This window comes from Artibeus jamaicensis, unplaced genomic scaffold, assembly GCF_021234435.1.
Source record: "Artibeus jamaicensis isolate MK-2021 breed Jamaican fruit bat unplaced genomic scaffold, CSHL_Jam_final contig_484, whole genome shotgun sequence".
NCBI lineage: Eukaryota > Metazoa > Chordata > Mammalia > Chiroptera > Phyllostomidae > Artibeus > Artibeus jamaicensis.
In genome coordinates, this window is record NW_026521859.1 from 10,524,947 (window position 1) to 10,550,977 (window position 26,031).

General features: G+C 51.1%; 1 protein-coding gene across 1 annotated transcript; it reads right to left on the reverse strand.

Moving 5' to 3' along the window:
- Nucleotides 1-10,602: 10,602 nt before the first annotated feature.
- Nucleotides 10,603-24,230, reverse strand: CAPN11 (calpain 11). Its single transcript, XM_053668320.1, has 21 exons — nucleotides 24,003-24,230; nucleotides 23,578-23,647; nucleotides 21,695-21,813; nucleotides 19,834-19,967; nucleotides 19,474-19,642; nucleotides 18,242-18,325; nucleotides 18,060-18,145; nucleotides 17,748-17,822; nucleotides 17,424-17,584; nucleotides 17,062-17,231; nucleotides 15,564-15,575; nucleotides 15,099-15,310; nucleotides 14,746-14,785; nucleotides 14,580-14,648; nucleotides 14,441-14,498; nucleotides 14,249-14,313; nucleotides 13,918-13,986; nucleotides 11,495-11,573; nucleotides 11,285-11,401; nucleotides 10,739-10,797; nucleotides 10,603-10,629 (listed from the first exon to the last, which is right to left on the reverse strand). Exons 1-21 carry the CDS (start codon nucleotides 24,228-24,230, stop codon nucleotides 10,603-10,605), a joined length of 2,103 nt encoding a protein of 700 aa, XP_053524295.1.
- Between the last annotated feature and the right edge of the window lie 1,801 nt (nucleotides 24,231-26,031).

The window sequence follows — 26,031 nt, forward strand, 5'->3', positions numbered from 1 at the left end:
ACATACCGGGGTTGCAGGCCGGTTCCCTACAGGCCAGTTCCCAGCAGGGGATGCACGAAAGGCAACCATACATAGATGTTTCTCTCCCTCTCTCCTTCCCTTCCCCTCTGAAGATAAATAAATAAAATCTTAAAAAATTAAATTAATTAAAAAGCTGGTGTAGCTCAGTGGACTGAGTGCGGGCCTGCGAACCAGAGGATTGCAGTTCGATTCCCAGTCAGGACACATGCCTGGGTTGCAGGCCGGTTCCCTGCAGGCTATTTCCCAGCAGGGGAAGCACTAGAGGCAACCATACATTGATGTTTCTCTCCCTCTCTGCTTCCTCTCTAAAAGATAAATAAATAAAATCTTTTTAAAAAATTGTTATTTTAAAAAAAAAGAAAGTGGGGATTTAGATGTTGTCTGGAAGAGTCACTAGAGCTGGCAGGTGGGATGAACCCTATCCATAAGGAACAGTTGCTCTGGCCAGAGAGGGACCCTTAAAGAATGTAACCCATTGTCCCCACTCTGAACAACTGTCCAGACTCAGCTGACAGGACGCAAAGTGGGAGAGTGTGAGCCCGGCCCTTCTGGCAAGGCCTCTCGGGAGCAGTCGGCTGTTGGAGCCAGACAGCTGCTCCCTGCACAGCAGGAGGGGGGGGGCATGGACCACGGGCCGGCGCAGGGGTAGTAAGGAAGGACATACCTGGCATACCCGATGGGGAAAGGGAGAGCGGCAAAATCCGCAGGCCCCAGGAATAACCCTAACAAGGATTGAGCAATACCCTCATGGAGAAAAAAACAAAGTGTTTACAAAAAAGAAGATTGGGCAAATCTGGTCATATGAGAACGAAAGCAATACAGCAAGATGTAAGAATAGACGCAGTGACTAAGGAATAGAATTGAAAGTTTAGAAACAAGTGCAAGAATATATGGGGCAGAGGTAGAATTTCTGGTTAGAAAAGAAAGAGCATAAAAGGTCAGAAATGGAGCAGGGACACAAACTCCAGTGACTTTAGGGACATGAATGTGGAAAGTAAAACTGTAAAACATAGGAGCTAATCTTTTGGCGTGTGGGATAGCAGAGAATTATTTGTTTTATAAAATTTTGCATCTTTTTATTAAGGTTTTTAAAAAAGATTTTATTTATTCATCTTTAGAAGGGAAGGGAGGGAGAGAAATATCAATGTGTGGTTGCCTCTCGTGCATTCCCCTGCTAAGTAAGAACTGGCCTGCAACCCAGGCTTGTGCCCTGACTGGGAATGGAACCGCGATCCTTTGGTTTGCAGGTCTGCATTCAATCCACTGAGTTACACCAACCAGGGCTATTATGGTTACTTTTAAAATTATACAAAAGTGGAGATAATGGCGTAATGAACCCCCATGTATCAATTGTCTAACTTAAATAATTACTCAAAAGCTTTCCACTGACAAAAGATACTACAAAGTGAAAAGGCAGTCCCTCACAGACTGGGAGAAGAAATTTGCAATTCATATAACTGGAAAAGATTTCACAGCAATCATAAAGTATTTTTATAATCAATAGGAAAGGACAAAAAGCTTCCCAAAGGAGCAAAGGATCAGAACAGGCCACCTCTCGAGGGGGGCCTGGCAGCGGCGGTCAGGACTACGGGCGGCTCCCTGAGCGGGAAGGACCAGGGGCGCCTTCAAGCCTCCACTCAGCTCTCTCCTGTGAATCCAGGTGGGGCCCCTACCAGGTTGTTCTCTCACCCCCACTCTCTCTCTCTTGGTTAGGGAATTCTGGAAATGTGAGGGAAGGGGCTGGACACCTTATCCTGAGAGTTTTGGGAGGACCTGGCGTGGTGGGTTTGGGGAACACACCTCTGTCAAGACCACAGTCAGAAAGTCCACGTCGGTCATGGCAGAACGGATGCTGTTCCGCTTCTCTGGGTTTAATGCCACTGATGAGTATCCTCATCAGAAAATACAGGCACGGTTCTTTTTAAAGAGCTACATTCTGAACATGTCTCCATTCTTTGCATAGATAAATGGTCATCTACGCAAAAATCTACCTATAGAATTACCATTTGAGATAGAACCGTGCTGGGACAGGTTACACAACCCAGTTGATTAATTAATTGGAGAGGCCAGCCCTCGGCCCAAATAATACTTCATTTATCCCATTGCTATTTACAAGGTATGACGTACTTGGTCCTTGTGATTTGCCCCTGAATGTTCTCCTCTCCAGACAGATGAAAAGGCTGAGATTCAGAGAGGACCTGAGTGACAGTCGGAAGAGGGTGAACGGCAGACGGTGGAGCCAGAAGAGTTTGCATGTTAGACCCAACAGGGTTCCGGTCCCAGCAGGGACACTTTGGCCCTTTGGGAGGCGTCCTTGTTGAAGAGCTATGAAGTTTCAAAGTGCGGGGAGCGTTCACATTAGCTGGGAAAGCCATTCGTTTCCTTAGTCAACAGACACACATCATATATGCGTCGATGAAAAAGATAGCTCTGCACTGGAGACGGTCAGCAGGGGAGACAGAGAGGTAGGCAGGGAACAGCGATAAACAGCTCGGAGACAAATGCTGTGCCAGGGAAGGTGCCAGGTCAGTACGGCGCCCTCGGCGTGTGTCTCTGCGCCGGGAACTTCTCAGAGACCTTCTGGGGGATGGGGCTTCTGAGCTGAGGCTTGGAGGAGGAGCGGCCCAGAAGTGGGAGGACTCGGGGCAAGAGGATGCACTGGTGTGGGGGGGCTGCTGCAGGGTGGGAGGCAGAGTCCAGGCGAGGAAGAGCATGAAGGAAAACAGGAGGGCGGACAGCGTGGGGTGAACGCAGGAAACGTGAGCCTTGAGCAGTCTTCCTGGCTGGTGTCGCTAACAGAGTGGTGGCAACCAGGATCATTTGGGGGGGGGGGGTTGATGAACCCAGGTTTCCAACAAGGTGGTTCTGAAGACTCCATAAGACACTGAGTTTGAGTCTCTGGCAGGACTGTGGGCTTGGAAAGGTCTGTGGTAGGGGAGGGGCGTCAGGAATCTTCCCAAGATATACGTATAATCTTAAGTGAAAAAGGGAGGGTACAGACTGCTGTGCATAATATATGTCCTTTTGTGCAAACAAGGTGAGAAATAAGAGTATGTTTATTTGTGTTTGCAGAGAGAAACTGTAGAAAGATGTACAGAAATCTACCAAGAGAATAAAAAAAAAGTATGTTCCCACAAAAATTAGTACACAGCCCTGGCTGGTGTAGCTCAGTGGATTGAATGCAGGCTTGCAAACCAAAGGGTTGCTGGTTTGATTCCCAGTCAGGGCACATGCCTGGGCTGTAGGCCAGGTCCCCAGTAGGTGGGTATGTGAGAGGCAACCACACAGTGATGGTTCTCTCCTTCTCTTTCTCCCACCTTTCCCCTCTGTGTAAAAATAAAGAAATAAAATCTTTAAAAAATAAAAAAAGAATGGTAAAAGTTACATCAGTTCCACAACTGCGGTCAAGATTACAACATCTACTTTATTAACAAAGGCTTATGTTTTTACACTTTGAGAGTCAGCTTCTCAAAAATAGAAATTAATTTAGTAACATGAGAAGGAAGGATGTCATTTTCAAAAAAGGAAAAAGCCAAGCCGACCCAATAAACAAAGTGCATACTCACATGGCGAGCGCCACACCTCCTCCAGGCGAAGGCGGAGCGGAGCGCAGGGGCCTGCCTTCAGCAGCCCAGCGCACTGGCATGGGAGGTGGCTTCATAAACAGGAGGCTCTTACCAGTGCTCTGGAACGGCGCTAACTTTCCTCGGTCTTCGGAAACAATGCCAAAGGTCAAATCAAAACCTCTGATACTGAACAAGGGAAAGGAGTGCTGACCAGGCGCCCAAGTCCTTCCCGTGCCTGGGCAGCATGGCTGCGGCATCCCCACCGTCGGGCGGAGCTCCGACGAGCTGGGGCCTCAGCCGGTGCACTGAACCTTGAACGACTCAATCAATGTGTGTGTCGAAAAGTGATCGTCACAATAAGTCTCGTCGCCATTCATCACCATGCATAGTAACAAATTGTTTTGTGTTTGTGTGATAAGAGCTTTTTTAAAGTTATATTTTCTGGATTATACTATTACGATTGTCCCAATTTTTCCTTTTTTGCCTGCCTCCACCCAGCATCCATCACTCCCTCAAGCAATCTGTGAGGAGAACTGTTAAGATCTATTCTTAGTCCTGGTGGGGTAGGTCAGTTGGTCAGCGTGTCGCCCCGGTATGCCGAGGTTTCGGGTTTGGGTCGGGGCAATCATGAGACTCGACTAATGAATGTGTAAATAAGTGGCACCAGAAATGTTTCTTTCTCTCTCTCTCTCTGAAAACAATAAATAAAAATGTAAAATAGCTCTCTCTCCGCAGCTTTTATTTATTTATTTTTAAATATATTTTATTGATTATGCCATTACAGTTGTTCTGTTTCCCCCTTCATTCCCCTCCACCCTGCACACCCCTCCCCCACCATTCCCCCCTTTAGTTTATGACCACGTGTCTCAGGTTCTTTAGATTCTGTATTTCCCCTACTATTCTTACCCTCCCCTCTATCTATTTTCTATCTACTGTCTATGCTACTTATTTTCTGTACCTTCTCCCACCTTCTCCTCCTCCCACTCCCCTCTTGCTAACCCTCCACGTGATCTTCATTTCTATGGTTCACTTCTGATCTAGCTGACCTCTTAGTTTGCTTTCGTTTTAGGTGTGGTTGTTGATAACTGAGTTTGCTGTCCTTTCACTGTTCATGTTTCTTTATCTTCTTTTTCTTAGATAAGTCCCTTTAACATTTCATATAATAAGGGCTTGGTGATGATGAACTCCTTGAATTTGATCTTATCTGAGAAGCACTTTATCTGCCCTTCCATTCTAAATGAAAGCTTTGCTGGATAGAGCAATCTTGGATGGAGGTCTTTGGATTTCATGACTTGGAATACCTCTTTCCAGCCCCTTCTTGCCTGTAAGGTCTCTTTTGAGAAATCAGCTGACAATCTGATGGGAACTCCTTTGTAGGTGACTGTCCCCTTAGCTCTTGCTGCTTCTAGGATTCTCTCCTTCATTTTAATCTTGGCTAATGTAATGATGATGTGCCTTAGTGTGTTCCTTCTTGGGTCCAACTTCTTTGGGACTCTCTGAGCTTCCTGGATTTCCTGGAAGTCTATTTCCTTTGCCAGATTGGAGAAATTCTCCTTTATTATTTGTTTAAATAAGTTTTCCACTGGTGGCTGTGCCTTTCCCCCTTCCGGTACCCCTATAATTCGGATGTTGGAGCGTTTAAAGATGTCCTGGAGGCTCCTAAGACTCTCCTCATTTCTTTGAATTCTTGCTTCTTGACTCTTTTCTGTTTGGCCATTTTTTGCTTTCTTCTGGTCCACTCCATTGATTTGAGTCCCAGTTTCCTTTTCATTGCTATTGGTGTCCTGTGCAATTCCATTCATTTCACTTAGTTTTGCCTTCATATATTTGTCTAATTTGTGGCTATAATCAACCAGTTCTGTGAGGATCCTGATGACCAGTGTTTTAAACTGTGCGTCTGAGAGTTTTGCTATTTCTTCATCGCTTAGATCTATTGGCTCTGGGGCTTTGAGATCTTCTTGCGCCATTTTTGGTCTGTTCTGGCCCTTTAAGTGTGAGAAGTGGCACCTTGGACTCCCAGGTCGCTGGGTTGTGACGCTATATGTGGGGGCGTGGTCAGAGCAGGGAAATGGTGACCCCCTCTGCTGTTTCTCACTGCTGGGTGAGGAGCAGAGCCTTAGGTGGTTCACCTGGGCTGGGCCACTCAGAGTCGCTGGGTTATGACGCTGTATGTGGAGGTGGGGTCAGAGCAGGGAAATGGCGGCCCTCTCCCTGCCGCTTGCCGCGGGGACCCGCTGGGTCCCGGTCCCATCGCCCACTCCCTCGCCTGTCCGCCCGCGCACAAATGCGCGACCACAGTCAACCCGCAGCCCCGCTGCCCCGCTGTCTCCCCCGCGGTCGCTCGCCTGGTCACCCGCTCGGTCGCTCACTAGGTCCAACCCTGCACCTGGATTCCACGCCTGAGTCCAGCTGACCGAGTTTTCCTGTGCAATCCCGCTTCACCAGCCGCTGGTTTCGCCCCTTACTGGTCAGGCTGAAGAATTTGTTGTTAACGGACTTCCGAAGAGTTCAATATTCTGTGTTCTGGCTGTGTTTTCTGTTGCTAAAATTTAGTTGTCTCTAAACTTGGTTGTGTGAGAAGGCACGGCACATCCACCTATGCCTCCATCTTGGCGGAAGTCCCTCAAGTTCTTTAGATTCTATATTTCCCATACTATTCTTGCCCTCCCCCCCATCTATTTTCTATCTACCGTCTATGCTACTTATTCTCTGTACCTTCTCCCCCCTTCTCCTCCTCCCACTCCCCTGTTGCTAACCCTCCATGTGATCTTCATTTCTATGGTTCTGCTCCTGATCTAGCTGTCCTCTTAGTTTGCTTTTGTTTCTGTGAGCATCCTGATCACCAGTGTTTTGAACTGTGCACCTGAAAGTTTGGCTATTTCTTCATCACTTAGATTTATCGGCTCTGGGGCTCTGAGTTGTTCTTGAGTCATGTTTTGATCTGTTCTTGCCTGTTACGTATGAGGAACGGAGCCTTAGTTGTTCACCAGGGTGGGGCTACCCAGGTCGCTGGTTTGTGACACTGTATGTGGGGGTGGGGTCAGAGAGGGACAATAGTGGTCCCCTCTGCCATTTCCCGCCACTGGGGCCCGCGCGGTTTGTCTCACTGCTTGCTCCTTCACCAGTTCATCCGTGCACGAATGTGTGACCGTGGCCAGCCTTCAGTGGGTCCGACCGCTACTCCACACCTGGGACCCACCCACGGCCACTGGCGCACCTGGGTCACGCACCCAGGTTGGTTCAGTGGATCTTTCCTGCCCGACCCTCCTCTGCTGCTGGCTCTGCCCCTCTTACCGTTTTGGCTGAAGGGTTCGTTGTTGTCCAGACTTCCATACGGTTTGATTTTCTGTGGTTTGGCTTCGTTTTTGTTGCTAAAACTTTGTTGTTTTAAACTTGGTTGTATGAGAAGGTACAGTGCCTCCACCTACGCCTGCATCTTGGCGGAAGTTCCCCGCAGCTTTTAAATATAAAATGCTGTTAACTGTAGTCAGCATGCTGTGCATCACATCCCCAGGACTTGTTTATGTTACATCTGGAAGTTTGTGCCTTTTGACCGCATTTGCCCAGTTCACCACTTCACCCGCCCCCTTCCCTGCCTCTGGCAAATGCTGATTTGTCCTGTGTGGGTATGTTTTTGTTTCTGTTTGTTAGGTTGCTTGGTTTTTTCGGATTTCACATGGAAGTGGGATCATATGGTATTTATCTCTCTCTCTCTGACATTTCACTCAGCATAATGCTCTGAAGGTCCAACCGTGCTGTTGCAAGTGGCAAGATCTCCAGCACGTCTTAGACCCCACTTTCTCAGAGACCAGAGGATGAAGCTACGGATGTGTTCCGTGGGACGGGAGCAGCCAGGCTGAGGCCGTTTCTCTGATGTGGCCTCATCTGTGTGGTAGAGCTGCAGAGAAGCATCTGAAGAAGTGGGGGAGGCAGCTGTGGGGAGTGACAATTTGTCAAGAGAAGAAATCTAGATTGGTGGACACGGACTCAGCTGAGGTCACCCCAGCGTGAGTGTGCAGATGTGGGCGGCACGGCTTTGCCCTCCCGGCACAACTCCGCAGCCATGCTGTGCGGCCCGAGGGCTACACAGGGAAAAGCTGCCTGCACTGAGGACCAGAGCAGAAAGTGTGGTCACACACCCTTGGGACAATGCAAGGACACAGTGGCAAGGGCCTCCCAGGGCATTAGGCCAGGAGAGGAGGCAGGTGAAGTTGAGCTGGGACTGGGTCAGAAGGGGCTGTGCAAACAAACCGTGAGGGGCCGGTAGTAGGAGGGAGCAGCCAGGTCCCCCCTGCAGCTGCGGGACTTCTCTTTTAGATTTTGGATGTGGAGGAATGTGATGTGTGCACGTTCACAGGTATTGAACGCCTGTGTTAATTGGATATATTTATTAAATAAATGTTAATTCATCTTGCTTCTGGAACACAGGGCAGCTGTGTGGCAACTCTGAGGGTGCCCCTCACATCACAGCCCAAGGGAATGACGTCCCGCCTAGGGTTGTCCAGGACACAAAATGTACAAGTACACAGGGCTTGGCTGGGATGCAGTCTTGCCGTCTATGGAATGCTTACTACGTGCGGTCTGTATAAGGAACATTTGAACTTGTAGAGAATTTTTATCTGTTTCTTTGAACCAAATCGATGACAACAATTACTGGCAGCAAGTCTCAAAACAACTGAGACTTGGTCCGGAGGATGGCAGTTCTGCAGCTTATGTCACTCCTTAGGCCAGCGATCGTCCGTCGGCCGCTGTGCCTCGGACCCTGATGTGCCGTGAGCGGTCTCATGACCTGCGGTGCCCGACTGTCTCGTCAGGGGCACGACCTCTTTTCCCTCAGGCTGTCAAATAAGGAAATGACAGAAGCCAGCACAACAGTAGCCGTCTGGTGTGAATGGATCAAAATTATACCTATTTTTTCAGTCAGATTGGCAAAAAATATATATATTTGGTGTGCCACGGAATTTTAGTAATTAGTCTCTGCGTGCCATGAGATGGAAAAGGTTGAAAATTTCTTTGCAGATATCAAAGGAGGAGGCCTACGGGGCTACATGAAACCCACTGCTGGTGGATTAGGGGACAGGACAGGCAAAGTGGGGGAATCTCTGGGATTGGAAAACAAGTAGAACAGAGAGACACACACTTCTTTTACACTGGCGGGTGCAGGACAGCTAATAATGAGCGTTTACAGCTCATAGAGATGGCATTCAGGGAGCAAGGTTAACAGTGAGGGTTCTGTGGTCTCATGCTCTGGTGAGGTGGGTGTGCCCTGAGGGGTTGGGACAAGGTTACTCTGACACTGCTTTTTTAAAAAATTGGGGGGTGTGTGTGTGAGAGAGAGAGAGAAAGACAGAGAGACAGAGAGAGAAACATCCTGACCGCGCACCAAATCCAAAACCTTGGCTTCTGGGGCATTGCTCTAACCAATTGACATACCCTGCCAGTGGCCACCACAGGAGAGGCGGGCAGACTCGGTTTAGTCTTTGAAGTCACAGAGGAGGGGGGTGAGGGTAGGGGAAAACAGGTGCAGAGTCAGTCAGTCACCGGATCAAGGGAGATAGGAATCCCACCTCCCAACTAAGCACGAGAGAGGCAGCTGGGTTAGCACAGGTGGATGGGAGCCTCTGAGCAAGCCCCTCCTTGGGAGGAGGTGGAAGCCACCAGCTACCCCGGGCAGCTGCAGTGTACATTGCCTGGGAAGGAGTTAGACTCATTTTGGGTTGATGGGTCCCCAAATGAAGGGAATTTGGAGGCTGTCCCTATTGAAGAGGCTGAAAAGCTCTCATGCATTGGCCCCAGCCCAGGCTAGAGAGACCAGAGATCTGGAAGTCATGGAGAGATGGGTGGGTGCATGTGTAGGGGGGTGCATCTACGGAAGAGACTCCAAGGTTAAGGACATGGTCACTGATCTTTAGAGAGATGGGAAGGGAGGGGTGGGGAGAAATGTCCATCCATTATCTCATTCATACCCCGACCAGGACCAAATGTACAACCCAGGTATGTGCCCTGACTGGGAATTGAACCTGTGACCTTTCAGTTTAAAGGATGATGTTCCAGCTGAGTCACACTGGTCAGGACTGGCAGGGGCAATTTTCTAACAGTGATTTGAATCTGAACACCTTCAGGCCTGGAAGGAACTGACCTGCTGCCTCAGTTCTCACCCATCCCAGCCTCACACTCAGGAGGATTAGCTCATTTCCGACCTGCTGGCTTTTGCAGCTGTTGGACTTTTGACCTTTGTGGCACCTGCACTACAACCTCTGGAGACCCCCGTTTGAGGGATAAGATGAGACAGGAGGCTAAGGGCCCTGTGGACCCCTAACTTAGCCCAGCTCTGGCAGGGGGGTGGGTTGGCCACTGGCTCAGGCCTCCCCCTGGACACTGCCCCATGCACCGTGCTCCATACAGTTCATGGGGACTGCTGGGCATTCAGCATCCCTGGCATTGCCCATAAATGCCAGAGACACGCTCTAGCTTTGGCAACAACCACACATTTTTAAATGCTCCCTGGAGGGGCAGTACTGCCCTAACTGAGGCTCTTCTTTGGTGCTGAGGAAGTGACTTCCACCCCCGCCAGTCTTCTCCTGTCATGCAAACACAGAGACTCAGAAGTCAGTGACATGTGTTGTTTATTATATTAATGCCCCGGAGTGAGAGAGACGAGAGAAAGGTCCTGCCAGGAAGGGCAGTCAGCAAGCAGATGGAGGCAGGACAGAAAGTGTGGAGAGCCTTCCCAGCCTGGGGACAGGGGGGAAGTGTCACTTAGTCTTTAACAGAATTTACTCAGAGGGAGAGAGGCTAAATCCAGTTACCAGAAGCCTGGCGGGGGGGAAAAAAACAGAAACACTGAGCTGGGAGGCTGGGCACGGAGCGAGAACAGGTGTGGACGGCACCCGGGGCTCATCCCATCAGCAGAGGCCGTGGAGCTGAGAGCTGCAGAGGGTGGCCACCCCCGGGCCACAACCAGAGTGGGTTGGTGGCGCCGGGAGTGGGAGGTAGCCAGGCTCCTGCAGCCCCTCTACCCCCACATGGTTATCTGCAGCCACTGTGGGGAGAGAAGCAGCAAATCTGAGGTGGGGGGGCCAGGACAGCTGCGGGGAGCAGAGGGTGGGTGGAACCCTGGGTGGGGGAGCCAGAAGGTCCTTTCCATGTACCTGGTTCAGGTTCAGGCAAATATGGCCAGTATTCTTGGGGTCCATCGCTAGAAAGTGCACTGTTTGGGGGAGGAGGCAAGGGGAGATGGTTGAGAGCTGAGTTAGGGGATGAATCTGGAATGCCCGCTCCTGACTAGGCAAGATGTCGAAAAGGGTGCTAGAGGCTGTCCCTTGCTGCGCCCCCAGCTAACACCCCACCCTTCCACCGAGCAGGGGATTGATGATAACAACTGAGGGAGCCCCGCCTTGAGCCAGGCCCGGTTCTGAGTGCTCTCCGTACCTATATTACTCATTTAGTCTGTACTTCCATCCTATGAGGGCAGGACCATTACTATCCTCATTTTATAGGCAAGGCAATCAAAGCTCAAGAGAGGAAATGACTTGCTCAAGGCACAGAGACAGTAAGTGGTGGAGCTGGGATTTGAACCCAGAGCATCTGTGCCCTGTAAGGGGAAGCGGCTCTGGAGCAGCGTTTCTCATATGGGTATGTGGGGCAAGGCCGGTGGTCCCAGCCTAGGGTGGGGAGTGAGCAGGTGCTCGACTCACTGAACATGGCCTTCAGCCTCAGGAAACAACTGATGAAGCTGTCGAAATCTATGATCATGTCATCATTTGCATATCTGGCCACCAGCACCTGTATCACCTTGTTACTCACCTTGATACCTGGGAGAGAGAGGTGTGCAGTTGGAGAGATCAGCCCTCTAACCGCTGCCTTCCTTGTCCCTGCCCCAAAGGCCCCTTCTGACCCCGGGCCACCTGCTTTCTCAATTGCCAAGCGCATCTCATAGGAGTTCAAGGTGCCTGAGTTGTCCTGGTCGCAGTCATGGAAGATGTCCTGAAGGGACACAGAGATGAGGTGGGGCGTGTGCATGGCATGGAAGTTGGAATAAGGAAATACTTCACTGGAGTTGACTCACACCTGCTACCGAAGCCCAGGGGCTCCCTGCCCTAGCCCATCCCCTGAGCTCCCACCATTCCTGTCATCTGGGGACTGTAGGGTGAATTCCAGGGCTGGGGGGGCATGGTTCTGACACCCTGCCGGGGCTCTCTGCATGTATCCTTTCAGCTAGGTGATACCTGGACTACACTGCTTATTAAATATTTTGCTCCTGTTTTCAAAGTGTATTTTATTCATTATGCTATTATAGTTGTCCCATTTTTTCTCCCCTTTATTTCCTTCCACCCTACACCCTGCCTTCCAACAGCATTTCCCCTCTTTAGTTCATGTGCATGGGTCATACATATAAGTTCCTTACCTTAGCTTCTCCATTTCTCACACTATTCTTAACCTCCCCCTGCCTATTTTGTACCTACAATTTATGCTTTTTATCGCCTGTACCTTTTCCCCCCTTCTCCTCCTCCCACGTCCCTATTGATAATCCTCCATGTGATCTCCATTTCTGTGATGTTCCTGTTCTAGTTGTTTACTTAGTTTTTTTTTTAGGTTCATTTGTTGATAGTTGTGGGTTTGTTGTCATTTTACTGTTCATAAGTTCGATCATCTTCTTTTTCTTAGATAAGTCCCCTTAACATTTCATATAATAAAGGTTTGGTGATGATGAACTCCTTGAATTTGACCTTATCTGGGAAGTACTTCATCTGCCCTCCCATTCTAAATGATAGCTCTGCTGGATAAAGTAATCTTGGATGTAGGTTCTTGCCTTTCATAACTTTAAATACTTCTTTCTAGCCCCTTTTTGTCTGCAAGGTTTCTTTTGAGAAATCAGCTGACAGTCTGATGGGAACTCCTTTGTAGGTAACTGTCTCCTTTTCTCTTGCTGCTTCTAGGATTCTCTCCTTCATTTTAATCTTGGCTAATGTAATTATGATGTACCCTGGTGTGTTCCTCCTTGGGCCCAACTTCTTTGGGACTCTCTGGGCTTGCTGGAAGTCTATTTCCTTTACCAGATTGGAGAAGTTTTCCTTCATTATTTTTTCAAGTATGTTTTCCATTTCTTGCTCTTCCTCTTCTCCTTCTGGCACCCCTGTGATTCAGATGTTGGAACATTTAAAGTTGTCTGGGAGGTTCCTAAGCCTCTCATTTTTTTGAATTCTTGTTTCTTCATTCTGTTCTGGTTGAATGTTTCTTTCTTCCTTGTGCTCCAAATCATTGATTGAGTCCCAGTTTCCTTCCCTTCACTGTATATATTGGTTCATTCCCTGTATATATTTCTTTATTTCACAGCTTTCACTTCTTCCTCTATTTTGCAACTACTCTCAACCATTTCTGTGAGCATCCTGATTATCAGTGTTTTGAACTCTGCCTCTAATAGGTTGGCTATTTCTTTATCACTTAGTTCTATTTTTGGAGCTTTGATCTGGTCTTTCATTTGGGCCACATTTCTTTGTCTGGGCAAGCCTATTATGTTTTAAGGGGCAGAGCCGTAGGTATTGGCCAGGGCGGGGAACCCACATTGCTGTATTGTGGTGTTGTATGTGGGGGAGGGGTCAGAGAGAAAATGATGCCACTTGCTCCACTCTTGTCTGGCTTTCAGTCACTTCCCTGTTACCCACAAGCAAATTGGGCTTTTCTGGTGCTGATTCCAGTTGTCTGGGTCTGTGTACGTTCTCTCTTGTGAGGCTCAGACTTTCTTTTGCTGCCGCAATTCCCACAGGTTTTTACAGTCAGAGATTTTGAGGATTTCTTTTCCTGCGTTGGAACCCTGGGTTGTGCCATCTGTTTTGCTCCCCAGTTGTTCTTCCCAGTTTATCTGCATGCAAATGTAGGACTGCCCGGTCTGCTAGCTGTTGTCTCGCCTACCTGGTCCTCCAGCTGCCACTTTGCTATGCATCCTCTCTGCCCCAGCTGCCCGTCTCTGCCCCTCGTACTGGTCTGAACAAATGTTTCTTCTTAAACTCCTTGGTTGCTGGACTTCCGTACGGTTTGATTTTCTGGCAGTTCTGGTTATTTTTTGCTTTTAAATTTGTTGTCCCTCTTTTGGTCATGTGAGGAGGGAAAGTGTATCAACCTACACCTCCATCTTGGTCAGAAACCCTACTTGTTAAATATTCTCACTAGTTAATACATCAGTACTTTGGCAGATCCTGGCCTGTTGTGCGTGCACGTGTGTGTCTGTAGCCTAGTCGGCGGCTCCGGTTGTAGCTTCATCCTTACTGGTGCCCATCCCTTCCGAGGATCTTTTCTCACCCCTATAAGCTGCCCTTCTGATGCCCTTTACCGTCCATTTCTTGATTTTTTTCCACAGGATCAGGAATTCCAGAAGCCCTAGCTTGCCAGAGCCATCCTTCTGCAGGGAGGTCAAGGATATCAGAGAAGGAAGTGAGGGGGCACCCTTGGGGCAGGGGAGCAGAGGGACTCATGGAGAGGGCCCTGTATGGGAACTATGGCAACAGCCAGAAGAACTGGCATCATTGGCTACCCCAGAGCCTACTCCCCATCAGGAAGGAGGACGTGACTGGCCAGAGAGGGGCCATGTGGGGGCCGGGCTGGGGGCAGAGGCCAGGGGCAGGAGGGCACTGGACAGGACTGCCCACTGGACAGGAAGATACATCCATGATGTTGATCATGCTGCGGCACACATCCACGCCGAAGCCCTTGGTCCTGAGGTTTCTCACTGTGAGGGGAAGGAAGGGTCGTGAAGAGAAGGAGTGAGCAGGGGGTTTTGGGGGACACAGACAGTGGTCAAGTTGGGGCCATGCCGTGGGGGGAAGGGCTGTGAGTGGTGGGTCTGGAAGACTCACGTTTGGAGACCACCTTGTTGAGCAGCCTTTGTAGCTCATACACACCTATCTCCTTGCCCTAGGAAGGGGGACCGTAAAGCCCTGTGCTGGCCCCTGCAGCCCCCAGCCACCTCCTTTCAGCCCCGGCCCTCACTCTCACCTCTCCTCCTGCCACTGTTGCAAATAAATGTTTGAAGTACTGGTCTATGTCAACCCCAGAGATGATCTCCTGGAGGGAAAGTTATGGGAAAGAGACTCAGTCCAGAAAGTTCCTTCACACCCCCCAGAGGCTTCCTCAACCCCCCCAACACCAGAGCCCCCCTCACCTCTTGGAGTAGCTCTGCATAGTTGGCTTCATCCAGTTCCCTGGGCAAGAGTAAACAAAGTTCAGGGGTTACCAGGGGTCAGGGAGACAGGACTTCAGTGAGGGGCGGGGAGTCAGGTCATATGTCTGGAGCAATATGGAACAGGCTCGTGGCATCTGGGTTCCAGTTTTGCTTCTGCTACTCACTGGGACTTCCCCTCCTCGTGCCTCTGTCTCCCTGACTGTAAAACAGGGACAAGGTTGGCGGGGGCTGGGGGGGCTGAGGGGGCGGGTACCAGATCACTGCTCCCTGAGTCTGACATCTTATACAGCTCCTGAGCAGGTGGTCTTGGAGCATCCAGCGGGGCCCCTCACCAGGACTCGCTGTGCTTCTCTGTGAAGACCCGAAGCAGGAAGTCGGCATCCTTGTGCGGCTCAAAGGTGGAGGGAATGATGATATATTCCCCTGGAGGCAGCTGCAGGTGGCTGCTCACCTCCCGTGAGTTGGTGAAGATCTCTGAGAAGCCGTGGTCCTGATACTTCGTGAAGAATTCCTTCTTCAGGTGGATATCCTGGATGTTCTGCAACTATATGTGCCCTGGAGGTGGGTACAGGGCTGGCCTGGGAGGGCTGGGAGCGGGGCCTCCGGGGTGGAGCCTGGCTGGGCAGGGTTGTGGAGAGGCATCTCCACCACTGACTGGTGCTAGACACCACGCAGCTGGCAGGCCCCCCAGTGTGAGCTTGTCTTTCCCTGACTTCCCCCCGGGGCCCTTTGCCGAATTCCACCCTTTGCCCATCCACATGCATCCTGGCCGGGATCAAACCCCATGTCTTCTGTACCTCCTTTGGGACCTAGAAAGGGGAGAGAAGGGAGGGTGAGATCCCCAGGATGGTGAAGGGGCTCAGGCTAGTGGAATCCACGTGAGAGGCATGCATTGTGTGTGTTGGGTGGGTGTGCATGGTGGGCGTGTGTTGGCAGGCGTGTTAATGGCACTGGGACACTGGTAATGGGGCAGGGCATGGGCTCTGATAAAAGTCTTAGTGTTGCCCTGGCTGGTGTAGCTCAGTGGATTGAGCACGGGCCTGCGAATCACAGGATCGTGGTTGGATTCCCAGTCAAGGCACATGCCTAGGTTGCAGGCCAGTCCCCAGCAGGGGACGCACGAGAGGCAACCATACATTGATATTTCTCTCCCTCTCTCCTTCCCTTCCCCTCTGAAAATAAAATCTTAAAAAAAAAAAAGAAAAGTCCTAGTGTTGCCGATCCCTCAGCTCTGGCCAGCAAAGTACAGTTTACACAGAGTTTGGCCAGGGGCAGATTTTCACCACTGCAGGTTAAGGACAAGACAGAGAGTCCCCAGGAGGTGAGGTGACTTTTGCCCAGCACCCACCCCTAAAGATAGAAAGAGCTGGGATGAAAATCTAGAGAGCTTTGTCCTGACAATGAGCATTTCCACCGACACTCCTGTCCCGCTGCGGGAAGCCGATAAAGGATTGTGAAACTGATAAAGGATTGTGAAACTGAGCCGTGCTCACCAATAGCCTTGGGGGAAAGGGGAGCTAAACCAGGATAAACAGGGTGCTCTCCTTCAGGGATGTCCAGAATCTTTAAAGTGCCGATGGCACCGCAGCCTGGGGGGCGGGGGTGGGGGAACAGCCTTTCCTGGAAATAATGCATCTAACCTGGGAATGTCTGGCCTCGAGGAGTGTCTGTTAATCTGGTAGACTCACAGCCTAGGAGGAAGGCCCGGCTTGTGTCTGTTTTGTTTTGTTTTTTTTTTCACTATTGAACCACTGAAGGCTGAACTGGGGCCTGGCATGCAGTAGGTGTTCCATACATACTAGCTGTATGTCTAAGAGAATGAAAAAGTGGCCACTTGAAGGATCTTGCAAAGCACAGTTTGGGAAATACTCGTCAGGGATTTCTCTTGGTCAAGGGAGTCAATGCTCCCCCTGGGGCGTCTGGGGGAGGCTTGGGGGGGCTTGTGCAGAGTTCTCAACATGTCTGGGAATCAGGGCGCAGGCTCTGCTGCTGCCACTTGGATGTGTGAGCTTGGGCCAGTGACCTCACCTCTCTGGCTCTCAATCTCCTTCCTCTTCATCAAGGGTGTTGTGGTGGGATGCATGGCACAAAGGAAGTGCTACCCAAGTGTTCTCAATGAAAAAGTCTGTTAAAGGGAAACTGCGGGCCCTGCCTTGAAAGCACAATGCATCAGGCAAGAAAGAGTTAGGGCTGTGGAGCCTGTCGGGGAGGGTCCCACGGCTGGGTAGGCAGTGGCCCTGGGGAGAAGGCACGCGGAGGGAGCAGGAGAGGCTGGGGACTGGCTGGGGCGCCCACCGTGTATATGACAAAGCCAATGGTCTGCAGCTGGGCTCCTTGGGGCCGTGCCTGCCGCCAGTTCTTCTGCATCAGGGCTATCATGCAGGTGCAGATGACTTCGTCATCTTCTAGGTCATCGTCCTCCTCGGGGAGACAGATCTTGAACTGGGGGTTGGTCCAGAATGTGTCTGTGGAGGAAGCGGATCAGGATGGCTCTGCCCTTCCCACCCATGCGCGCCTGCCCCCTCAACAGGGCCAGCAGGATCTGACAGGGTCGGCGGGGCTCCTGACCTGCTTGTGGCCCCTGGCCCCTGTGACCCGGGTCCCCAGGCAGGGCTGTGTGGGGAGCTGGTGGCCCCTCCCTGGCTCCCTGCACCCACCGGGGTGGTTCCTGCAGCCCCCGGCAGTGCTGCCCCGCCGCCAGCTGCCCTCGTAGAAGGTGGTGTGCCAGCAGCTCCTGAGGTTCCCAGAGAGCGCGTCAGGCATCAGGCTGCAGATCTCCAGGCATGTGAAGTTCCTCAGGAAATCATGGTAGGACATCCTGCGGTGGAAGGCATGGGTGCTACAGCCCGTCAGTGGCACCCCCACCCCCACAGGGCCCCCTTTCCCAGGAGCCGCCACGTCCACCACATGGTGGGGAGGGTGGGAGGAGATAAAGGGGCAGGGCTTGTGGGGAGAAGGGACCCCCCCCAAGCTGCACTGACCAGAACTCCCCATCCTCCATTCTGTGCAGCAGCTGCTTCTGGAGGTCTGGGGACACTTCTTCCCACTCTCTGGAGCTGGGGCAAAGACAGGCAGTGAGTGGGGGGTGGGTGGGGGGAACAGGAGGTAACTCCTTTTCCTGCAGGACACGCCCTTACCACTGAGTGCTGCCTACTGGGGGTCCTGTTATGTGGAGAAACTAGAAGGGCGGGGTGCGTTCGGTGTGCCTGGGGGTCCCTCCGCGGCGTGGCCCTGCTCACAGGTCCGCTGTGTGCTCTGCCCCTTACCTGAGAGCAGCGGTCAAGGGCACCTACTTGTCACTCCAGGCTCCATTCCACTCAACTCGGCCCCAGGGATTCTGGACCCGGATCAGCGTTTCTGTCTTGCCTCGGTACCGGATCTGGGTGGGGGTAACGGGGTGAGGTCAGGGGCACGGGGCAGGAGGACGTTCTCTTTCTTCACATGCCCCTCAGGGTAGGGTGCTTGTGAGACTCACATCCCGAAGGTCAGTCACCGAGTAAGCATGTCCCCTCACCAGCATGTTCTGCGTCAAAGTTTCCAGTTCGCTGTCGCTGGTGACCTGTAGAACAGGGGAGAAAGAGAGGAATTTGGGGTCTGGTCAAAGGGATTGGGGCACTGAAGGCGGGCATCATTTCTTTAAGATTAAACTTTGTATTTTCAAATAATCGAAGATTCCCATGCTGTTGTAAGACGTCGCACAGAGAGGTCTTGTCACCTGCAGCTTGTTTCCCCAGGTTGTAAGGTCTCGCAGAAATGTAGCTCAGCATCAAAACCAGGTGTCGGTGTGGTTGTGATTTGTCGATTTTACCCAGAGTGTCCTACTTTCACTAGTTCTCGTGTGTGTGTTCTAAATAGCTCTATCACCTGTGTAGTGTCGTGTATCTGCCACCAGTCGTGACCCTGATTTCTGTCAGACCAAACCCCTCTCGTTGTCCTTTCGTGAATTCTCACTGCCCTCCTCCCTAGCCTCTGACAACCACTGCTCTGTGCTCCATTTTCTCATTTTGAGACTGTCATATTTACAGGCTCCTACAGTACAGAACCCTCTGGGACTGACTTTCTAATTCAGCAGAATTCCCTGGGGATTGGCCCAAGCTGTTGCACGTCACTGGCCCATTTCTTTTTAGTGCTGAGTAGTGTTTCACAGTGTGTTCCACAGCCTAACTATCCGCTCTTTGGAAGACATCCAGGTTGTTTCCAGTTTCTGGCTACGCGAACACAGCTGCTATAAGCATTTGTGTTCAGGCTTTTGTGTGGACAGGTGTTTATTTCTCTGGGATAAATGCACAAGAATGCAGTTGTTGGGTCATACATAGCACTCTAGGTTCATTTATTTATCTGAACAAGTGTTCATTGGTTTGCTATTGTATGCCAAATGCCGTCCCAAGGCCCAGGATCGGGCAGTGAATGAGACAAATAAGAGCACTGCCGTCATGGAATGTGAAAACTGTCTGGAGAAGACAGGCTATGAGTAAATATATAGTAAGTAAGAATTTCATACTGAAATCTCAAAGTAGAGAGTATATGGTGGTAGGAGCAGCTAATTTAGACTGGGAGTCAGGGAAGATTAACCTGAGGAAGGGACATTTGAACTGAAATGTGAATGAGAAGAAGCTAGCCAGCCACACAGGTATCTGGGGAAAGAACCTTGTAGGTAAAAGCAACAGCGGGTGCAAAGGGCGGGAGGCAGGACCAAGCACAGCTTACTTCGATGGAGCAGCCCATGAGAGAAGATCGCTCCACGGCCTTCCTGAGCATTCTTAGCAGGTTCTTAGGGGGCCTCTGGAGTTGGAAGTTCTGGGTGACGCCCCCTGTGAAGTCCTCAAAGCCCTCCACCGTGTTGCCCCCTGACAGTGCTTCATAGGACCCGTTCAGCCTGTGGGCACAGAGAGGGCGCTGTTTGGGCTCTGGAATAGAGATTGAGCTTGGACATCAGAGGGGATAGCGAGGGAAGGGAAGGCGGCCCTGCCACCCCTGCCTTTTCCCTGGATTCCAGCTGCCCCCATAGCAACCAGCTGGTGGGGCAGGTTTGGAGGCAAACCCAGGTTCTCGACTCAGGGCACTCACTTGGCATAGGCCTTCTCCAGCAGGGCACTCCAGAACTCAGTGCGCTCACCTGAGTGCACGAACACCAGCTTGCCATTCTTTGTGGGTAGCCGGTCATCCACCACGACGTTCACCCACTGCCCATATTGCCAAATCTGTGGGCAGCAGGGTGGGCCTCAGTGGGCCCTGAGGCATGTGGCATCTGTCTAGCCCCACTTCCGTCCGTCGAGCATAAGCACACACCCCCCTTGAGTGAGAATGCTGTCATATGAGCGCCCCCTGGTGGCCAAGACCAACACCCTCAGAATGGCTGAATAGTGAGTGAAAGACAATGAAAAGCATGAACTTCACCACCAGCCTCATCTCCAGGTCCTGCCATGGCTTCCACGGGGACCCAACCCATATCTGACCTTGGCTGGACTATAGGATTCCTAAGGTCTTAAAAACTCCCATTTCTAGTCCTGGCTGGTGTGGCTCAGTGGACTGAGCGTCGACCTGTGAACCAAGAGGTTGCTGTATCAATTCTTGGTTAGGGCACATGCCTGGTTGTGGGCCAGGTCTCCAGTTAGGGGTGTGCGAGAGGCAACTGTTTCTCTCCTCTCTTTCTTCCTCCCTTCCGCTCTCTCTAAAAGTAAAGAAATGAAGTCTTAAAAACAAAAACTTGTGATTCTCAGAAGTACTTTATAACATGGGGATTTTATCCACATGTTGCTAAATTTAAAGAACAGATTCCAAAAATTATGTGACCGAGATTCAACATATCATACACACATAAGAGCGGGGACCATCAAAAACAGGAATTATCTTCTGGAGGGTGGGCCCCTTGTAGTACAGGCTTCCCCCTCTAGGTGGTGTTCTAGGAACCCATCTGTGTCAGTACCTGCTGGCACTGTTTTGAGAGGCTGTGCAGCTTCAGTAACGTTTTTTGAAGACTCATCGTGTTTGCCCGTTTCATGATGGGTGACTGACAAGTGCATCTGCTCACAGTGTGCTGAGCGTTTGGCAGTTTTTGACCAAAAATGACATGACCCTCATGCCCCACCCTCCCTATTCACCTGATCTCTCCTCAAGGAACAATTGTTTTGTTTGTTTCCCTGAATGGGGAAAGTCCTCAAAGGGAAACGTTTTGCCAATGTGAAAGAGATGAAATAAAAAACAGCAAAACATTAAAAGGCATCAAAATTGATGAGTCCAAAAACTGTTTTGAGGAGAAAAAAATCTTGATAGGTGCATTGTATCAAATGGAGAGTACTTTGAAGGCGACTAAAGTTTAAACATGTAAAAATAAATACATGTATAAATAAATATTTATAAATTTTTATAAATAAATTTCAGTATTTTTGGGTTCCCCCCTTATATATGTATGTGTGTATATCTACTGAAAGAGAGAGAGGAAGTAGGAGGAGGAGACCCACAAGCTGATAACAATTCTTTGTTTGTGTGGGGGAAATTTAAAAATTAGCTTACATAATTTCTTTTTTAAAAGAAGATTTTATTTATTCTAGAGAGGGGGAGAAAAAGAGGGAAAGAAACATCAATCTGTGGCTGCCTCTCGAGCACCCCCTGCTGGACACCTGACCTGCCTTGCAACCCACACATGTGGGCTGATTGGGAATTGAACCAATGACCCTTTGATTTGCAGGCTGACACTTAATCCACTGAGCCACCAGCGAGGGCAGTTTACGTAATTTCTTTAGTGAGCAGATATTCCTCTCATAATTAAGCAAAACCCCATCCTAATAAATGTCACTTTTCAAAAAGAAAATAAAAAAGGTAAACTTCAAAGCACGTAGTAATAATTCTTTCCTCTCTCCCTCCGTACTCCCCTCCCAACCACATACACACCATACCAAGCAAGTCTGACTTTCCAGTCACCCTTCACCTGAAAATGGAAGATGCCAGCATAGTTCTTCTTGAAGCTCTGCCCCTTGGGCACCACGCGGTACAGCAGATGGGGGCAGGTGGTGAGGGAGCCGATGGCGGCCAGCAGCCAGCAGTCCCCTGGGAAGACAGGCAGGGGCTTTGCCCGGAGCACTCCCACAGGTGCGCGCATCCTGAAAGCCAAGGCACTGCGGAGCGGGAGCTGGCCCCGAGGCCCCCTCCCCAGTAAGCCCTCCTGCCAAGGAAGCCAGCAGGGAGACGCAGGCAGAAAGGACAGGCTCCGGGAGGCCCAGTAAGCTTCTCTACCTTTTCTTTTAGGTGAGAGATTTAAACATTAGAGGCAGGTGCTTTTGTTTGGGGGTTTGGGGAGGAGGAATGTTTGGCCTTGCTGTTGCTCCTCACTCTGGGACCCGCTTCCTTTGGAAGAGAGCTAGTCACCTTCCATTCCCCGAAGAAATCCATCACCTTCCCCCATGGACCGCATGCCTACCCCTGATTACACTGGTGTAGCAGTCAGGACGTCTCTACCTGATGTCAACCACGTAATACTGGAGACTCGGGGGCTCAGTCTGTACCCCGGGGTGTCTGGGGCTAGGCACTGGCCGTAGGGGTGGTATGCCTGGTTTGAGGTCATCCATTGCCATCTCTCTCCTGGGGATTTCAGACCCCATGGGCTGGGGCTGGGGCTGGGACTTGGAGACAGGGGGTGCCCCATGTGAGTACCCAGGGCCAGGTTGAGGCTGAGGGCACTGAGAAAGCTTCTGTGATTACCAGTGGCCTCCTGGCTGTCGGAGGTACTCCCAGGAGGGAGGTAGAGGGTGGGAAGGGAAGGTTAAGGGCACTAGTCCACCATTGTCAAAAGGGCAGCCATTTTCTTCTTGATAACACGGGGCTGCTTCAGCCCAGCGAGCCTCAGCGGCAGCTGGGGGCCTCTCCTTGGCCTCCACCCTGCCCACACCCTGCTCTCTCTCTGCCATGGATAGAACTGAATTCAGCCCCAGAGGAAACCCGCCCTGGCCTTATCCCTGAAGATGCAATGAGAGGTTTGGAGGAAACTGTGGAATAGGACTGGGTTTAGGGGGGAAGATATCTCTTGGGACTGTCCACGGGAGCCTGTGGGAGAGGGATGAAGGGGGTCCAGTGCTTCTTTATTTGCCACCCCAGGCCAGCAGTTCTGGCACTGCGGTGGCTCTCAGATGTGCCCGTTCTTTGACTCTCCTCCCCTCAGGAGGCGGAGCCCCCTTCTCATCCCCTTGAGTAGAGCAGAGGCCGGGCTCCTCACTTACTTCTACCAGGTGGACTATGGGGGAGGTTACCTTCCTGAGTGTGTGTGGTGTGTGCACATGTGTCTGGGAGCAGCTGTCTACCATGTGGTGCGGACACAGGCCTGTGGTCATGTGTGCGCATCGTCTTGGAAGCCAACCCCCAGCTCCCGTCAATCCTTCAGATGGCCGCAGCCCCGACCTGCACGTTGGCTGTGGCCTCATGTGGGACCCTGAGCCGGACCCACCGGCTGTGCGGCTTCAGAATCCCTGCCCCACAGCAGCGGTCGGGTGGTACCACATTTGTTGTTGAGTCTCTGAGGGTTGGGGTAATTAATTGTGCAGCGGCTGGCAGCTAACATGCCACCCCAGCGCACTCCCAGGCCCAGACTGCAGCAGGCGGGGTGGAGTCCAGAGCAGGGGAGGAGCAGGAAGACCCACCTGGCGCTTTCATTACCATCTGCTCAGAAAGGGAGTGACAGGGGAACAGAAGGCATTGTCTGAACCTAAGGGGTCCTAGTTCTTCAGCCTCAGAAGACACTGTGGCATGCTGCCCACCTCAGCCCCCTCCCTGGTTCACCCCTGCTGCCAGTGGACACCAGCTCTTCTGCTCCCCACTCACCGAGCACCCCCTGGCAGATGTCCGTGGGGCTGACGCCATTCACAATAAAGTGAGGATTGCTGGTGATTTCCTGCAGTGAAGAAACACAGGTTTCTCCCCTCTATCCATCTCCCTCCCACCTCTCCTGAGGAATGACGCCCACCTCCAAGTTCTAGGGGGAAATATGGATGGGGAGGGGAGGGGACTGGACCAGTTTGGCAGAGTTGTAGGCTGTGATAGCAAAAATTGGTGAGTGACTTTCCTAGGGATTATCGGAAAGATTTTGCTTTAAGCACGTCCGGAGCTGTCCCCAGCCGTAAGGGAGGCAGAGCCTGGTGCCAGGGCCCCAAGCGGCTGTGGGGGACTGCAGGTGATCAAAGGGGCAGGGGCACCACTACACTCCTCCCCTTCCCCCAGGAGCCCACGCCTCCCCTCCCAGTGCTCACACTGGGCCGCTGCCAGCAGATGTTCTGCACATGTTTGGAGTTGGGGCCCAGCTCCTTGAAGCCCAGTGAAGGGGGTTCTGCAGGGAAGATGGGATCCTCAAACAGTTCCCCCTTCCTCAGACAGAGTGCGCGCAGCTCCTCGAAGCTCTGGTTACTGTAGTTCTGGGCGTTGTGGTGTTGACCCACACCCTTGGCCTTGAGTCGGCTGTGGCTTATATGAGCTGCCATTCCCTTATCGATGCACATGGATTCCACTTAATAATAAAAAGAGAAATAACCCCATTAAAAATAGACAAAGGGCCCTGGCTAGTGTGGCTCAGTTGATTGAGTGCCAGCCTGTGAACCAAAGGGTAACTGGTTCGATTCCCAATCAGGGCACATGCCTGGGTTGCAGGCCAGGTCCCCAGTAGGGGTGCATCAGAGGCAATCACACACTGATGTTCCTCCCCCTCTCTTCTTCCCTTCCCCTCTCTCTAAAAATAAATGAATAAAATATTAAAAAAATAAAAATGGACAAAGGATCTGAATGGATACTTTTTTTTTTAGATTTTATTTATTTATCTTTAGGGGGGAAGAGAAGGAGAGAGGGAGAGAAACATCAATGTGTGGTTGCCTTTCGTGCGTCCCCTGCAGGGAACTGGCCTGCATCCCCGGTATGTGCTCTGACTGGGAATTGAACTGCGATTGTCTGGTTCGTAGGCCCGCACTCAATACACTGAGCTACACCAGCCAGGGCCTGAATAGATACTTTTCTGAAGAAGATATATAAATGACCAATAATCACATGAAAAAATGTTCAACATCTTTAATCACCAGGCAAATGCAAAACATTTGCAAATATGCAAATGCAAATGGTATATCTCTGTACACCCACTAGGATGACTGTAATCAAAGACTGATACTAGACCTGGCTAATGTGGCTCAGTGGATTGAGTGCAGGCCTGAGAACCAAAGGGTCGCAGGTTCGATTCCCAGTCAGGGAACATGCCTGGTTGTGGGCTAGGTCCCCAGACAACCTGGTATATGAGAGGCAAGCAATTGATGTCTCTCCTGGAGACTGGTGTTTCTCTCCCTCCCTCCCTTCCCCTTTGGAAAACAGTCTGGTGGTTCCTCAAACAGTTAAACATAGAATAACCATACGATCCAGCAATTCCACCAATGCCACCCCCAGGTATATATATACCCAAGAGAAATGAAAACATGTCCATTTAAAACACGATGCAACTGTTCATAGGGGCATTATTTACAATAGCCCAAAGTGGGAAAACCCCCAAAGCCTGTCAGCTGATGAATGGACAAAGAAAATGAGGGACATACAGGCAACGGAATATTTTTCAACAGTAAAAGTGCACGAAGCCTTGAAAACATGATGCTCAGTGAAGAAAACATTCACAAAATGCCTGTGCGTTGCAGGAATCCAGTGATATGAAGGGCCCTGAATAGGCCAGTCTGTACAGAGACGACGTAGATTCGGGGTTGCCAAAGGCTCGGGGCAATGGGTGTGGGGTTTCTTCCGGGGGGTAATGAATGTTCTGAACTCGATCGTGGTGATGGTGGTGCAACTCTGTGTGTGTACGAAAAGCCATTCAAGGAGTGAACTGTATGGAATGGGAATCAGATTTCATTAAAGCTGATTAAAAAATGACCCCCAGACTTGCACCAGACACTGCCATTTAGGGAGGGTGGGGATGACAGAGGGCGAGTGTAAAGGGCAGGAGGGCAGGTGGCAGGGGCTGCTCAGTGCAGGGCGCAGCAGCCGAGTCTTTGAAGGGAAAGGTCATGCTGGCCGAGGGGGTCCCAAGGCAGCAAGCAGAGCAGGATGCTCTGCCCACACACCCTCCCGCAGGGGGACTGCAAGCTGCTTATGTCCCTTCCTGAGGACAGCCCCGCAGCTCCAATACATGGGACAGGCTCCCCCCCCCCCCCCACCAGCAGAGCACCCGGGGGAAGGACGTGAAGGAGGAGGGGGGTGTGTGCGGCCATAGACCTAAGGTCAAGTCTGAATCCACAGTCCTACCCTGTATGACCC

Excerpts from the sequence above, each read along its gene's own strand:
- CAPN11 (XM_053668320.1), bottom strand. The coding sequence starts at position 24,230 with ATGGCAGCTCATATAAGCCACAGCCGACTCAAGGCCAAGGGTGTGGGT. Across the intron at positions 17,823-18,059 it reads AATGGAGCCTGGAGTGACAA|CTCCAGAGAGTGGGAAGAAG; the intron begins GTAGGTGCCCTT and ends TCTTTGCCCCAG. Across the intron at positions 14,649-14,745 it reads ATGCAGAGCTACTCCAAGAG|GAGATCATCTCTGGGGTTGA; the intron begins GTGAGGGGGGCT and ends CTTTCCCTCCAG.